This window comes from Maniola jurtina, chromosome 13 (genome assembly GCF_905333055.1).
Source record: "Maniola jurtina chromosome 13, ilManJurt1.1, whole genome shotgun sequence".
Taxonomy (NCBI): Eukaryota; Metazoa; Arthropoda; class Insecta; order Lepidoptera; family Nymphalidae; genus Maniola; species Maniola jurtina.
The window spans coordinates 5550478-5567461 of NC_060041.1; the positions used below are offsets into that span (position 1 = coordinate 5550478).

Genomic DNA, 16984 nt, shown 5'->3' on the forward strand with positions numbered 1-16984 from the left:
CCTACCTATTATTATAAATATGAAAGTGTGTTTGTTGTTTTATTGTTTTGTCCTTCAATCAAGCCGCAACAGAGAAATGGATCGATCTGATTTTTTGCATAGGCTACTTTTTACACTGCAAAATAAAGAGCTCTCATGGGATTTGCGTGGATTTAGAAAAAACCTTAATCCACGCAACGTAGCTTAGGTTAAGTACCTATATACTTGGTAGCAGCTCTGTACCATTTGCGCATTTAATGTGTTAGTATCAAAATTATTTATGCTCATAAACGTCTAATGATGAGGAGTTGATTAGTCATTAATTATGTACGACCACGGCCACTGGTCAACCCACAGCTTATTAGCAATCTATCAGTGAGTCCATTAACAGAGGGTAAATTAAATAATAAACTTGTGGGTAATTTTTTTTTAAACAGACTTTTATACCAGCGGAGCCTCTGAGATCTAATAAATAAAGCTGCATCACAGGTTGCAAATTTTGAAAATGCAATCTACCAACTTGGCCTGATACCTGCCCCTGTTCCTTTTCCCATACTGTACCACTAGATAACGTTAGTCGTTACCTACTGTTTTACCTACCCACCAATTTAATAAATTTAAATAGGATGATTTTTTAAACAGGAACCAATACATCCGCAATTTTTTCCGCCTAATTATCGACTAATTTGTGAGAATAGTCGATACTTTAATTTATTTCTTAAACTGGACCTTTTCAAGTAAATATTTTTATATAAACCTGTGAGGATAATATTGCCACTGTCGCAAATAAAATAACCATAAGCCTACGTTGTCGTATTAGTTTACAAATTGCAAAAAACCAAATTAAATTTGAATTTCGCGGGCAGGCTGGTCTCATGACCTTAAACTCTTCAAATTAGCCGATTCTCTATATGGATGGTAAATCAGAAGACATTACTAAGAAATATGTTTTAGGTAACGCATAACGTGCTCGCGAAATATTGTGGAATTCCCGCAAAACGAGATGATCTAGTTCATATACCCAGGAATTGTATGACATCATTGTTTAAGCACAGAGTTGTCGTGCTTTAGCCTTTATATGGCAGTAGAATGTGAATGCCGCCGTTCATACATAGGCATCAAGGTGTCCGCCGCCGCCGCGGTGATCCTTGATGGCATTGTGTTGGAAGTTGGAACCCAGCCAATGCATTTACTATAATGTCCGTAGGTTCATTATATTTACGTAAATACCTTTTTTAAATTTAATATGATGACCAACTTTACAGTTTTCTCTTATGCATTCTACCTAAAAGATCTTATGATTCTATATATACTTAATTGTAATCGTTCGATAAAAGTTAAGGGTCAGGGTTTTAAACTTTTTGTAGAAAGGCAGTCCTAAGTAACAAGTTACAACAGTTTCGGGTAAATTACCTTGATTAGGGTTATGATAGAACTTTTATATGGTCCAAGATAGAGTCTTATTTTCCGAGAAACAAAATGTGGTAGAGTGTGTGTCTTGTGTGTACCTTGTTGTTGTTTTAATTAACATACGCATATTTGCTATACGCACGGCAAATTTAAAGATAAGTATCAATTAATCAATCTAAAGGCACATAAAACATTACTTACTTTTTTTAAAGTCTGAGTAATGATTTTTATGTTATATAATAAAAATTACGACTCAACTTTAAGTAAAATTATAATATAGGTATTATATGTTATTTTTTCGCAAGCTTTAAAGCGTCTGGCAGAAATAACCGTCGACGGTTCAAGTGTCTGGCAGTATTGAATATTAATTATTATCAGCAATCTAATGTTATTATTAATTAGATAACAATCTTCTGTAAAATGTACACATAAATTTACACTCAGACTTTAAGAAAAGTGACAAATATTTTTACATAGGCACCTTTAGCAGCTGATACCTATAAATTGGCCCACGGCACAAATTAGCAGATATGCGCATGTTTAATAGTACACACTAATACTACTCTATCCCACACATTTTGTTACTCAGAAAATAAGTAAGGTCTGGCGGTTCCGGGATCTTGCTCTAATACCTATTTTATTTATAAGTGTCAGCAGAAGTGGGATGATAGCACATGAGTAGATTGATAGTATGATTAGGGATTTAAATTATGCAAAAGTTTTAAGTGACACAGTGCAATGGTGATGAATAATAATAAAAAGAATACCCGGCTGAATTTGCTGTGGGCTCTTCTCATATTATTGATACCTCTAAACGTTAACGTGGTAGGTACAAAGACAATTACGTAGTATCTATGTTCTATAGGCACCAAAATAGGCACAGTTCACAGAGAACTTTTTTACAAATCGTTGAGACTTCGACGTCACTGGCAAGCGTCAAATGTTGGCATCAAATGCCAACAATTGACGCTACGTAGGCTATTAAATCTTTGATTCTCATCATTCATAGCCTAATATTTGACATACTTATCGTCGATTCAGGCTCAAACCGCGAGTTTCCACACTCTAGTTCACTAGATAGATCCCTAAAAGGGAAAATGTACCGAAATTAGATCATCACTTCATTTAAAATCTATAAGGAACTGTGATAATTAATTATTATTGGCGGAATATGATATAATATTTTAATATGCAGATTTTTTTCGGTTAGTCAGACGAATTCGCAAGGCGTAGGCGCACTCGGGTGGTATAAGGACACACATTATGAGTTGGAGGCACGTTTTCCTCTTCGTGACACGGACGGACGGACGGTGTAAGTGTTTGCAGTGGTCAACTTTTGTATTAATCTTTAGACACATGTTTTTTTCTTAATTTTCTGAAAGTTACTTAGTGAAAAATAATTTTAATTATCTTTTAGGCGTTATGACTTTTTATTAATTAATTAAAATAAGTAAACTGTGTGATGTAAATTGATAATTAGTTATTGTCTAAATTGTAATTTTAAGTGAAAGTGCGGCGTATTTTTTGGTAAACATAAATCAGTGCGAGTGAAAGAATGATTCGTACCTATTCTGTGTTTTTAAACGTAACGGACTTATTTTCTTCATACAATGCCTCTAATTTAACTTTATTTTTAATTAAAAGATGTAATTATTAAGTAGCTATATAGTAGTTATTTATCTCTAAGTACATTATAGTTATTAGATTTTTTTAATCAAAGAGATAATGTAAGTACCTAACTACTAAAAGTTAACTATAGAAAACCTAAATCTTTTGAACATGTTATGTAACGGCTTACGTTTCTCTATCGATTTAGGTAGTTAAAAGTGGAGTGTTATGTAATATGATATAATATGAAAATATCTAACTAGATATTTTAAAATACGCGACGTCTTGTATGTCCCATAAAAATAAAGATGATAAAAAGAAAGCTTTACACGTTAATTTGCACCTAGTTTTTATATTTAAACGTACCTTACTTATAATTTTTTTTTTAAAAACACCTCTATTTTTTCAGATGGAGGGGAAACTTATATATTTAGCGTCATTGGCGCTTATTGCTTTTAGCTACAGCGTTGAGGGTAAGTGTTTCGATTTAATTTTTTAACTCTACGAGTAGATTCAGATACTAAGGGTAGTTAACCTACTCGTAGTTACTGATCTAAAGAGCAGCTTTCAGGGAAATCTATGAAATATTTACTAAGTACCTAGCTACTTACTCTACTCACGGATTTTGAATTGTAAACAGTTTATTTTTATCTACGCCAGTTTTTAGGGTTCCGTACCTCAAAAGGAAAAACAGAACCCTTATAGGATCACTTCGTTGTCTGTCTGTCTGTCTGCCCGTCCATCGTGTCTGTCAAGAAAACCTATAGGGCACTTCCCGTTGACCTAGAACCATGCGTAGGTAGGTAGGTCTATAGCACAAGTACAGGAATAAATCTGAAAACCGCGAATTTGTGGTTACATCATTAAAAAAAAAAAACGTGTTTCAATTTTTAAAGTAAGATAACTATCTATACCAAGTGGGGTATCATATATTATGAAGAAAAGGCTTTACCTGTACATTCTAAAACAGATTTTTATTTATTTTTAAGTATAATAGTTTTTGATTTATCGTGCAAAATGTCGAAAAAATACCCGAGTACGGAACCCTCGGTGCGCGAGTCTGACTCGCACTTGGCCGGTTTTATTCCTACTCTACCTCTCTACTCTATCTCTATCACAGCGTAAGTTTCCGGCACTAGTTAATACTTCGAATTTCATCTGGCAAAATGCTGTCAATATCCGATATTATCTACCTACCTACATTTTTGCAACAAGTTCACTAACCTCTTACAATTTATATCAGTACCTATTAAAATTAGATACCGGAATCGTTTCCAACTTCGACGCAATAGAACCACCACTAAAAAGGATTGATTCAGATTTTTATGATGTTTTAGTTTCAAACTCAAAGTGTTCGCAAAACGTAGGTGGATATACTTGCCTACTTACATTTTTATTTTGCAACTTATACGTACTTAATCGATATACGTTTAAGCATTGTTATGATAAGCTTCCGAGATCCGTCAAGTGGGCAAGGACAAAAGGTTTAATGTGGGCGATAACTCGTTTACACTTATAAGGCTAACGTCAGGGTCGGTGCTGCGCCGCTTCACGGTCTCATGATGTATGACTTGGAGGGTTATGTAAACGATTTTGTTGTTTTATGTAAGAATAGGTATAATAAAAGTTAAGACGTTTTTGTATAGACAAACTTTATTGACGACTACCCACTTAAGTTAATTTTTACATTTTACTTATTTTTAACCCCCACCCTAAAAAGAGGGGTGTTTTAAGTTTGACGTGTATATCTGTGTATCTGTCTGTGAAATCGTAGCTCCTGAACTAATGAATTGATTTTAATTAAGTTTCTTTTTGTTTGAAAGGTGGCTTGATCGAGAGTGTTCTTAGCTATCTATAATCCAAGAAAATCGGTTCAGCCGTTTGAAAGTTATCAGCTCTTTTCTAGTTACTGTAACCTTCACTTGTCGGGGGTGTTATAAATTTTTAATTTTCACTTATTAAACTTACTTATACATATAATTAGGTATGCATTCTGAAGCTGAAATACTTATGAAAGTTGAGTTGATTTTATTTAGCGTTTTTATTTTAGTTTAGTGAGTTTAAGTAACGAGTACACCTAGAAAAGTAGTCTTTTAATAGTAGCGATAAGCAAAACATGGAGTGACTACCCCCTTTTTGTGTAAGCATGTAACTATGAGATAACTAAACTTCCTATGTCATTGGGATGTAATCACTACTCAAACTACCAGCTGATTCTCTTTGGCATTGAAAATCAAAACTAGATAGATAGACCTACGATGCCTACGCATTAAATGCATTGTGTGACGTCAAAGACACCTCGTCATACCTACAATAGGTAACTGTAAAATATGACGTCATAATATAGTTACAAGTGTGACGGTTCGAATTTCATATCGTTTACCTGTCTACTGTATGTATATATATTTGTTGCACCACGAAACCCAAATGACAGGTTACAAAAAACTGTAGTTATTGTTACCTAAATAATTTTACAGGACAACGTTACTACAACTACAATGCTCGAGGTTACTTCGGCCGCAACCTATACGAGCACGGTCGCTCCATCTCGGACGACCAGGTGCGATGCGGACCGAACACTTGCGGAGTAGGTGCTCACTGCACTCACGGCAGTGTCCGACCCGTCTGCGCTTGCTTGCCAGGATACTCTGGCGACCCGTTGTCACAATGCGTCAAGATTGAATGTGTTGGTGAGTGTTATGTACCTACTATTGCAATTGAAAAGATTACTTCCGCCACAAACTATACGTGCGCGGCGGCTCCGTCTCAGACGCGGTGCGATGCGGACAGAACTTTTGCCAAGTAGGCGCACACTCGGCAGTGTCAGACCCGTCTGCGCTTGTTTGCCAGAATACTCTCGCGACCCATTGTCACAACTTACAATGTCTCAAGATTGAGTGTTGGTAAGTAAAACATTTATTTCATGTAGGCCAACTTAAGCACCTAAGAGTAATTGAAATAATTATCAAGACTAGTACGCAGTGTACACCGATTTGGAAATCAGATTCTACCAACTATTGGTCTGGCGAGAAACTCAGCAGTTGCTCTTTTCATGTCAAAATGTTTCAATATGTAACATTTTGATAATGTGGGACTGTTTTTAGCTTGGTTTGTCTCTAGTCCTCTCTTTCGGCTCCCTATATAATCTAAATCATAGAGATATTATATAAACAATAGAGGTAGTCATAGGTTGTTGCCGCTCTTGTACATCCATGTGTCAACTAGGTATTGTTATCTCGGTCTATTTCAGGGAACCTCCGTTCGGGTGAAAGCGATAGCTCATATAAGTCTGGCAACAACGCACTGTATGTGTAACTGGTGACAGTAGTTGTCAGCATTTGGAGACAAAACATTGGGATTTGATGCAGCGTTTTTATAAAATTTTAAAAATCACAAAAGTCTGGATTAAAATTAAGATAAAAACTAAAAACCAAATGTGTGACGCTGTGTTTTGTGCCTCCAGATATTATGAGAAAGAAGGCGTCCAAGTTCCTGAATTGCCTTTTCATATAGGTAAGTCTTTAATAACTATTTCATCGATACCAACCGCGACTTTTATTCCGAAAATCCCTAAAAATCAAAGATTTACATGTTATAAGTGTAATTATCTCGTGTAATACTGACAAAAATCACGTTTTACAGCGCAATTTAATTTTAATTTATGAATTATTTTAGGCATCATTTGTAGTGATGTGTACACACTTTATCGATAAAATCAAATTTGTCTTTTATCGTATAAATAACATTTGCTTACTTTTGTAGATTTCCAAAATGTCCTGAATTTAGAACTGCGTGGATCAGGGCCATAAAACGAAAAAACTGGGAGCCAAAGGAATATTCTCGTCTATGCTCCAAACATTTCGAAGAGTCTTGTTATACATATTTCTGGTTTAAAAATAAATAAATTGAAATCAGATGCAATACCAACTATTTGAAGGATATCTTATATACCATCAACCAGTAAGCACTAAGCACTTTCAAATTGTATGTAGGTACCTATCTACTAATAAATATATAGTAATATTACACTTTTCTTTATTTGACAATAGTTAAACAAAAAGGGACCAACAATTATTTTTCAGGATTGAGGTACAAGTGAGTTTAAATAATTTCTCATGTTTTACTGATGTTTTCTTAAATTTTATTATCATCGTAAGGAATTTTGCATTTTTAACTAGTAACAAGACATAAATAAATTCATTTAATTTCAGGTTATACAAAAACGAAAACCACTTCGAGAGCTGGCTAATAATAAAACAAAAGGAAGGTTTTGAACATTTTCCTCAGTCAGTTTTCAATGTCTAGCTCTCTATAATTTTGTTGACCTAGAATTCTTGACGTTTAAAGAGCTTTCTATTTTATAATAGAGCAAGATCCCAGAAGCACCAGAACGTATTTACTTATTTTCTGAGAAATGGCCAATTTACAGGTATCAGCTGCTAAAGGTACATAATTAAAACATATGAGTGTAGATTTTATGTATGTATATTTTACAGAAGATTGTAAATAATTAATATTCAATGCTGCCAGAAACTTTCCGTCTCAAAAAATAACATTGCAAGTACATAAAATATGTCTACGTTAATAGTAATACCTAATACGTAATAAATTGATTTAAATTATTTGAAAAGTGTTTCATTTTACTTTTGTTTTTACTGAATATATAATCGTCCGCGTGGATTTAGGTTTTTAAAAATCCCGTGAGTAATCTTTAATTTTCTGAAGTATAAAGTTGTCAATTTCCAGAACGTAAGCTATCTCTGTACATACAAATCGGTACAACGGATGGGCTTTTAAGAATCCCATGGGAACTCTTTGATTTTTTCGGGATAAAAGTAGCCTATGCCCACTCTTAGAGTGTAAACTAACTCTGTACCCATCAAAATCGGTTAAACTACTGGGCCGTGAAAAGCTAACAGACAGACTGAGATACACTTTCGTATTTATAATATTAGTATGGATAAGTATATATTGCACGTAGTCCGTCGTAGTAACATAGAAAATTAATTTTGATGTGGTATCGATATACCCAAATTCGCCGTCCCAGCCCTAGATGGTGCACACAGTGACAAAATGACTTACGCACACAAAAATAATTGACACGCATTTTCAGTTTATTATCGGTCCATAGTTATAATACGTCCATGATCTAAATTAAATTATTCAGCCAAAATGTCAAAGAAATACTTCAACGGCGTGTAAAGTTACACCGTGGTTACACTAATGTTTATACTTACGTGTTTTTTCCAGACAACAGCGAATGCCGCGGTCACCAATCTTGTGTCAACCAACATTGCATCAACCCTTGTGAGGGAGCTTGTGGACACAACGCCAATTGCGATGTAAGTAAAATTTTATTCCCAAAGATATAGAACTGCCATTTAAATGGTGTTCTAAAATACCTATAATTTCTTATCTACCTACTGGGGGTATTCTGCTCCAGTATACTAACTATATATTGTAGTAGGACATTTAAATTCCTATAAATGAATCTGTTCAAGTAATCATATCTGCGTTCTAACGAGTTAACGACTAGGTACGATAACTTGGTAGAAGAAACGGGTAGAATTTGGTAGAACCTACTGTAAGCTAACCCAAATTCGCAATAAAGATAATTGAATTGAATTGACTCTTTTTGTTCCCAGGTCCGCCAACACGTTCCAGTTTGCTCTTGCCCCGCTGGTTATACAGGCAATCCTTTCTCATCATGCAGAATTGCTGATCCCGGTATGTCATACCTACTTACTAATACATTACTTGATATGGTATGGTATACTCTGTTCTATAAATAAAAGAAAGAATTTAAAACAGATAATTTCCGACCCAAACGATTACGGAAAAAGAACTGCTAAAACTTAAGAATCACAAAATAATGTAAGGAATAAGGATATAATATTTTGTTTTGTTTACAGAGGAAGCATGCCACCCCTCTCCATGTGGTCTCAACACGAAGTGCCACGTGTCCAACAACCAAGCCATCTGTACTTGTCTTCCTGGATACAGAGTAAATAATACCTACCTTATATTTGTTTGCAAAATCGATTGGGTCAGTTCGATCTGGCATGGAGTACCTACCTACTGCTGCACCCTTTGGCATCCCAAAGGGTGCAGCAGTAAGTACAGAGCCATCGCTCTGCCAGAACCAACTCGATGTATTATAGATTCAAAATCAAGATAAAAGAGAAAAGAAAAAGATTAAAACTTTAATACATACATTTCATAGTTTTTTGGACTAGAATTTTCATAGTCCACTAGCTAACGGTCTTCCTTTGGTTAGTTTTACTTTAGTAAGTTCAATAGGTAACGGTTATTCCGATGGTTGAATTTAAACTTTAGATAATTCAACCCCTAAATGTATCTTGAGAACTGTAATTTTTTTTAAATTGAAAATATTACAATAAAACATAAAGCTAGCCTTATCTGATTACTACACAAATCATGTCCGCGTGGAATGGTGCCAAGAATACTGGCTGCATTTCCGCGCTGGACAGTCAGGCTGATCCGTTGCGCAAAAATGAGCCAGCCCTTAGCTGTCACCCGATGAGGCTATTAATCACGGTGAAATGTCTCGTAAATTTTTTAAGACTGTAACGTCCGTATTCACAATCATTATTATGAGGTCTTACAGTGCGCTCGAACGCATAGAGTAGGTTCCACTAATCAGATCATTGTAAATTGACGTGACACAGTCATCTGATTGGTAGAACCTACACCGTGCGTTCGAGCGCACTATGAGACCTTATGTGTAAGTATGTAATTTATATTTTGTTCCTTTCCCTATTTCAGGGTAGTCCTCTATCAGGCTGCAGACACGAGTGCGACTCGGACAGCGACTGCGGCGCGCAACAGTCGTGTCGCGACTTCAAGTGCACGAGCCCCTGCAGCGACTGCGGTGTCAACGCGGACTGCGAGACTGTTGCCGCTCATCGCGCTATCTGCAAGTGCCCTAGAGTAAGATTTTTATGTGAATCACATATCAAAAATAGTTGTTTCCCTTGTTTTCCGATTCGAAAACCGAATCTGAATTTCATGTTGGGCGTAAGACGTGAGAAATCAGAGACGCGCAACTAACAACTGGTGCCCGACGTGGAACTCGGGTTCGGAGTCAGAACCGTGCAATCAACAACTTACGCCCAACATGAGAGATTCAGATTAGAAGTCAGAGACGTCAGTCCTACTCGACAACAGATGATGCCCAAAATCAAGTTCAGAGTTAGAGGCGTGCAAACAACAACTGGCGCCCAACATGGGACTCCGAACTTTTATGTGTATTTCAGCTGTAGTACAGTCATTTGGGGCTCAAAAAGGGGGTTGCCTGGAAAGTTGTCCGGGTGTTTTAAAAATTGGTGGTTTTATAGAATTCGACGTGCTCTTTCTGAATACTGTCTCTCGTAAAAATTTTGTATGTATTGATATTACTTCAGTATTATACATATACCTAATTTAGGAATCATCGCAGAGTACAGAGCGTCCAGAACCTTTTTTAAAAGTAACTAAATAGGTAATACCTCATATTCCTTCAAATATCACACAATATTAAATTAATTTGACAGGGCTATCACGGCGATCCCTACCGCATCTGCTCAGCCGAGTGCACGTCTGACAGCGAATGCCCCAGCTACAAGCCCGCGTGTGTGTACAACGCCTGCATCAACCCCTGCACGAACGCGTGCGGCGTGAACGCGGACTGCAACCTGCGCGGTCTGACGCCCGTGTGCTCTTGCCCTAAGACCCACACCGGTGATCCGTTCTCCTTCTGCAGACCTTTCGAAGCGCGTGAGTAAATTGAACTAATTTGCAAACTGTGGAATCAACTCCCATCGGCGGTGATCCCACTAGATTACAACATGGGGCGGACCAACAAATTCCTGAAAGGCCGGTAACGTATTGGCGGTACCTCTGGTGCTGCAAATGTTCATAAGCGGCGGTTATCACTTAACATCAGGTGACCCGCCTGCTCATCTGCTCGCTATTTTTTATTAAAAAAAATTGACAAGCCTACCTTCCTAGGCCTTTAGAAGTTCGTAAGTAACACAAAATTAATCAATGAATCATCAATCATCATACATACGCGTTATGACTGGCCTTACTCTCAGTGCGTAGGCTTAGCATAATGATCTTGGTATAGTATACCTTCATAATTATATAGTTAATGAGTGTGTGGATGCAATTGATGTATAATTTATAGAGTACCCATGTGCCTCGGAAACATGAGCAGCAGTCATTAAGCAGCCCTCATGATTCATGATACTCTGGATTCCGGGCAATTTTGTAAAGCTGTGCTTGGTTCTTATCTAGCAGCTGTGGAAGTTAGTAGTATATATACCCAGTGAACACATTTTTTTAAAAGTGTATTTGAATAAAACATCTTTCTATTAGTACGTACGTACTAATCACACTACGTACGTGCTATAACTAGCACACATCCGCTTAGGTACCTAAGTGGATGTGTGCTAGTAATTCGACTATAATTTTATCACAATAACGAAGTATGCTAAGTATGTATAACCGTTTGTAGGTGACCTATGCGAGCCAAACCCATGCGGTGCTAACGCTAAGTGCACACCGGGCCACGACCGCACCGGTGCTGAACGGCCTGTGTGCACCTGCCCTACTGGATATCGCGGCAACGCGCTCGTCTCTTGTGAAAAGGTATGTATCTGTAAGAACCTTCGAATAGTCAGCACAGGACTAATGGTTCCCATTTCTCATCCTGTTATAAGTTGTCGCCTTACTGAAAATTACTTACATTTTTTAAAATTCTGATACAAGTGAGCCCTTGACTGTGATGCTGTCTAAGATGGAAGCAGGCTAGCTTGGAAAGGGTATGGCAGTTTTACTTAATACACACAATTGGCTTCTATACGGCAATTAAATTTCAAATCGAACTTTGCATTATTTTGGAATTCAACACTGAACCAATCTAACCATTCAAAGTGATTCGGGCCAGTGGTAAATTCTTTTACGGTTCAAAGTTTCAAACTAGTAACGTTGTATTTGAATAAAAAAATCTTTCTTTTTTATTCTATTCTAATCAGTCCATTTCAGATTTGAGTTTACAGTCAAATCAATTCAAAATATGTAATAATAAATAGGTAGAATTTTAAAGTAAAGAAGGGAAGGAAGTTGTTATTATTTTCTCTTTTCTCAGGGTGAATGTGAGCTGGACTCCCAGTGTCCAGACCACTTAGCGTGTGTCGGTTACGAGTGTGTGGACCCGTGCCTCGGCAACACGCAGTGCGGCACCGGCGCGGTGTGCATGGCGCGACGACACATCGCAGTCTGCACCTGTCCAGGAGGTAACACTTAACAGTCTATAATATACCTACCTTGATAAGCTGAACTCCCCAGATCACTAGTGTGTGTCGTATAACTAAGTGCGTAGGACTTGAGCGTGTTTCGGTAACGCGTAGTGCGTTACTTTTTGCGGAGGGGGGTAGAAGTGGAGAAGCCTGGAGGTGAACTCAGGGCTCTTAAAGAGCAACAGAGTAACATCTTCCTAAGGCCACCTGTGAGGCTCTGACCACATGTAGGATTTTTTTTGAGAACGTGGCGTAAGTCCACGTCCGAGTGATGAGATATCCGGGGGACCTCATCTTCGCAGGTCAAGACGCTGGTCATCTACAAATGAGTTAAAATTATCCATTGCATCTTGAGAATATGAAAACTCTGCATTAAAATAATATACTTACTTGCACTATTCTGGAACTTTTATTTAATGGACCAATTTATAATTGTCTAGATCACCACGGAGATGCCCTCGTGAGCTGCTACCAGTCGCACTCAGAAGCAGCCTCAACCCGCTACTACAGATACAAGCGTAACGGCAACTTCACCGAATCAGAAGAACCTCCAAAAGACACCGCTACCCCTAAAGAGCCAACAAAACTTACCACTGATCTCAAAGAGCCTGCGAAAATCACTGCCCCTGTAGAAGAAACCCCAGAGAAAAAAGAATAAACTTACTTTTAATTGTCACAGTAAATTAATACTTCATAAAAGAAACGACAACGTAATAATTTCCGAATTGATCCCACGTTTCAGAACGATTTTACACGATGTAAAACTTTCTCTAACATTGGATCGATCCAATCGATGGTTTTTAAATAAACTTTTTTATACATAATTGCACCATTTTATTTTCCTCCAACTTGAACTACCTACCTGCCAAGTACAATAATATCAACATTAGTACCTAAGTAATTATTTAATAAGTTTCATCTTAATGGAAGACCGCTGCGATTTGGAGACATCGATGTATATGGATGGATTAGCCTTTCCCATACAATTCCGTCCGCAAAAATACGCTTGAATCTTAGGTACGTCATCGTCATTGACAAAGTCAAGAGACTTTTGCAATTTCTATTGACTTTTTGAGCGCGTTTTTTATCTTCGAAGGGCCCATCCATATACATCGATGTTTGGAGATTATTACAGAAAAGTGTCATAATAATTAAAGTGTCTAACCGTGTATCCACAACGCAGTTAACTTTTGTAGATCAACGTTTCCAAGTGTTACTCAGCAACATCAGACAGCCGTGTTAATAGATATATGTTATGCTACGTTCCCCAAAACAGTCAACATTCTCTAACAATCGATAACATTGTTAGAGAATGTTACCTCAACACGGCAACATATAATAGCATCTGGCAGTGGGAAGGTAGGACCGTTGCTGAAAGTTATTCTGTTATATTTTGTTAATTTATGTTTGTGGCGGTAAGGACGCAATGATTAACAATCAACAAGTAGCCACAAAAGTTACAGATAGTTTCCTAATGTTATACCATGTTACACAGTGTTGCTTCACAAAACTTAACTCAGCTGCGCTGTAGAGACACGGTAATAGAGCCTAGAAAGTAGAAAGGGAATTAATTTCGCGAAAACCCGCGCTCCATCTGACTGCTCTACACGTGAGCGACCAAGAGGACCTTCTCCTAATAATTAAATACCTAATTTTCTCTAAATTACCTGTATTTTCAATCTTTTTTAGGGTTCCGTACCACAAAAAGCAAATCGGAACCCTTACACTTTGTTGTCTGTCTGTCTGTCCGTCCGTCCGTCTGTCTGTCTGTCTGTCTGTCTGTCTGTCTCTTTGGGCAGAAAGTGCATCACGAGAAACAAGTAATCACATGCTCTCTTCCGGTAAAAAACCTCTCGCGTCCCTTTTACTCCACTAAGATTTCAAAATCGATACTTCGCATATTACTTAACCTGAAGCTCAAGCCAGTGGCTCGCAGCGCGTTCTTTCACCATGATGTGTAACGTTTCCTCCTCTCACCCGGGTTGATTAGTCCCTCCTAAAATGCAAAATGACGAAAAAATGTTTTCTTACCTACCAAAATTACTATACTATTCATACTGTACGAAAACTACGAAATGGTAAAGATCTCTACCACACATCACTACTCTAGGGCCTTATACCACAAAACATACCATATATTTACACAAAACTTTTTTAATGGCATTATAAATACCCCCGCTACTATACCAATGTTAGCCGTTCTACTCAAGGTTTCTACTGTAGTAGTAGGTACCTGAGTTGAACGAATTAAACGCTAAATGACATGTAGTTGACACATTTAACGTTGCAGTTGCAATAACAAAACGCTAATTTGATGGGTTGATTGATACGTCCTGTCGTTCGATTATCGAATAATGTGAGAAACTGTGTTATTTATTGTAAAATAACAATCGAAATTGTAAATATATATATGCGAAACCATGTCTGATATTAATATGGAGAAGTTTGCGGTACCAGAATTCGTACCCGAACGGTACGTAAAGGAGCTAGCTAAGTCATGTGTCGGAGGGGAGGAGCTAGCCCAACAGAAGGAGAAAATCCAAAGTTTAGCAGAAGAAACCGCTAGTGCCCTCAAAAAAAATGTGTACGAAAACTACATGCAGTTCATCGAAACTGCTACCGAAATATCCCACTTAGAAACAGAAATGTACAAGTTGTCGCATTTGTTAAGTGATCAACGAATGGTTCTTACGACTTTATCTCAGGCTTCAGTATTAGGCAACGAAAATACACTATCACGCGAGTCACTCGATAATCACGACTTAGAAGCCGAAAGAGTGGAGGAGGAGCGCAAGAATAAACTCAATTCTATCTCAGAAAAAGTTGAAAACTGTATGAACTTGCTGGATGTTCCAGAGAGGCACCTATTACACGAAGGCGACTTGCTGGAGATCGACGCGGAGGAGAACACAGCTTTACAAAGAATGCATGTATATTTGTTCAATGACTGCCTTATGTTGACCTCTTGGATATCGAATCGTCGGGGGCCAATGAGATACAAATTTCAGACTAGTTACCCCATAAGTACCTTAGCAGTAGTGAATGTGCGTGACTTAGGTACGGTGAAGCAGGCATTTAAAGTTCTAGCTTTCCCAGACACTAGAGTGTTTCAATGCAATAGTTTAACAATAAAAAAAGACTGGCTTGATAAGTTTGATGTAGCAAAAAAGATGCACATTGAGAAAGAAAATTTAAAGCAAAAGAAAAAGGATTCTCAGGACAAAATAAAACATGAATCATTGGAGTCCCCTAGTCTATCAGTTGAGGAGGTACCATCTCCACAAATCGCTCCACTGCCTGACTGGCTTGCTGATGTCACAGAAGAGTTAGATGTCTTTATTGTGGAAAGGCATTTCCAAAAGACATATGATTTAATGGTATCAGCTCAGAGAGCACTAAGTACAGAAGAATTTAAAACCCACCCCCAAAGGACTGAAATATTAAAAAAGATTGAACAGAAGCAAAAGGTTTTAACTGAGATATTACTCAAAGAACTCGATGTCACTCACAACTGGAGTCCGCGCGGCGGTTTGAGGTCATCACGACCCCCGGTACTCATTCTTAATAAGTTTAATATGACTAGTCAGGCATGTGAACTGTTTCTTGATATCTGTAGTCACACAGTCAAAGCACATGTTAAAGCGGTGCAGCTAGAGGGTTCCATCCACAGTTATGTGAAGCAGGTTGGAGAAGTGTTTTTCTGCTCACTTAGCGATGCCTTAACAGAGTTCATTTCATTATTTCCTAAGAATAAATTAAGCGCTTTCATAGTGTGGGCTAGTATGCAACTTAGAGTTCTGATGAGTCAAATTATAAAGCAAGTATTTACACCACAGTGTGCGTTAGATTCTGTTTTAGAGTGTGTTCAGAGTTTACGAGAGCAATGTACACTTTTCTGTGAGTTTGGATTAGATCTAAGATTTCAAATGAACAGCTGTTTAAGAACGCCGATAATAAAAGCTTTAAGAGAGTATAAGGAGAAGATTGTTGATTCCATGAAAAATAAAGTGTCTGAGGACAAGTGGACACCGGTCAACATGCACACCAAAGTGGGGGTTAATAAATTCTTATCACAAATGGAAAATTTGGGCCTTATCTTAGTTAGGTATGTAATAAATGAAACGTGGGTGGATTTATCGAGTAGCACTATATGGTTTGCACAGTCAATTATTACTGTACAGAATGTTGGCCTTGAAATTGTTACTAAGGACATGATGGATGTTGTGGATGAGTGTATATATGCAATATTCAATTCACGGCTCAAATTCTCAGTGGGAAATGATTCTTCGTATGCACAGAAAAATTTTAAGTTCATTTTGGAAACAGTAATGCCCCATATGATAAAGACATACAAGGAAAAAGTTGGTTACGACAATGTGAAATTATTAGATTTAGCAGTGAAATACGGTGTTCACATTGCACCACCAAAGAAGTCAAACATCACATACTCTAGTAATGAATACTTATGAGAATAGTCAAGCTCTGACCTCAATTAGTGTTGAGTATGAAAGATTATTTTTATTATGCTGAAGCTTTAATAATGTAATATAATAGATGATAAGCGTGCAACATTTTTGTAAGTTTATTTAAACTGATCAAATTAAAATTTATATTATATGCAAGTTAAATAATATGAAATTTTAATAAACCAAGACTAATGGTTTTCTTTTATTTATTTTAACATT

General features: G+C 37.3%; 2 protein-coding genes across 5 annotated transcripts; both read left to right on the plus strand.

The window, feature by feature from the left end:
- Positions 1-305: 305 nt before the first annotated feature.
- Positions 306-13128, plus strand: LOC123870867 (neurogenic locus notch homolog protein 1). 4 transcript variants are annotated; one of them, XM_045914349.1, is made up of 11 exons: positions 306-354; positions 3407-3470; positions 5475-5687; positions 8248-8339; positions 8643-8724; positions 8910-9001; positions 9784-9948; positions 10551-10773; positions 11516-11649; positions 12149-12296; positions 12740-13128. In XM_045914349.1, the coding sequence occupies exons 2-11, from the start codon at positions 3407-3409 to the stop codon at positions 12955-12957; spliced, it is 1431 nt and encodes a 476-aa protein (XP_045770305.1). In that variant the 5' UTR covers positions 306-354; the 3' UTR covers positions 12958-13128. The 4 variants fall into 4 exon arrangements, with proteins under 4 accessions (XP_045770305.1, XP_045770302.1, XP_045770303.1 ...); XM_045914346.1 differs by lacking the exon at positions 306-354 and adding an exon at positions 2424-2701; XM_045914347.1 differs by lacking the exon at positions 306-354 and adding an exon at positions 2707-2727.
- A 1476-nt stretch (positions 13129-14604) lies between these two features.
- On the plus strand, positions 14605-16815 carry LOC123870862 (exocyst complex component 8). Its single transcript, XM_045914338.1, has one exon. It carries the CDS (start codon positions 14720-14722, stop codon positions 16766-16768), a length of 2049 nt encoding a protein of 682 aa, XP_045770294.1. The 5' UTR covers positions 14605-14719; the 3' UTR covers positions 16769-16815.
- The last annotated feature ends 169 nt before the right edge of the window (positions 16816-16984 follow it).

Coding starts and splice junctions, on each gene's coding strand:
- LOC123870862 (XM_045914338.1), top strand. CDS start 14,720: ATGTCTGATATTAATATGGAGAAGTTTGCGGTACCAGAATTCGTACCC.
- LOC123870867 (XM_045914349.1), top strand. CDS start 3,407: ATGGAGGGGAAACTTATATATTTAGCGTCATTGGCGCTTATTGCTTTT. Junction 5,688..8,247: donor CGTCAAGATTGAATGTGTTG/GTGAGTGTTATG, acceptor TGTTTTTTCCAG/ACAACAGCGAATGCCGCGGT. Junction 11,650..12,148: donor CGCTCGTCTCTTGTGAAAAG/GTATGTATCTGT, acceptor CTCTTTTCTCAG/GGTGAATGTGAGCTGGACTC.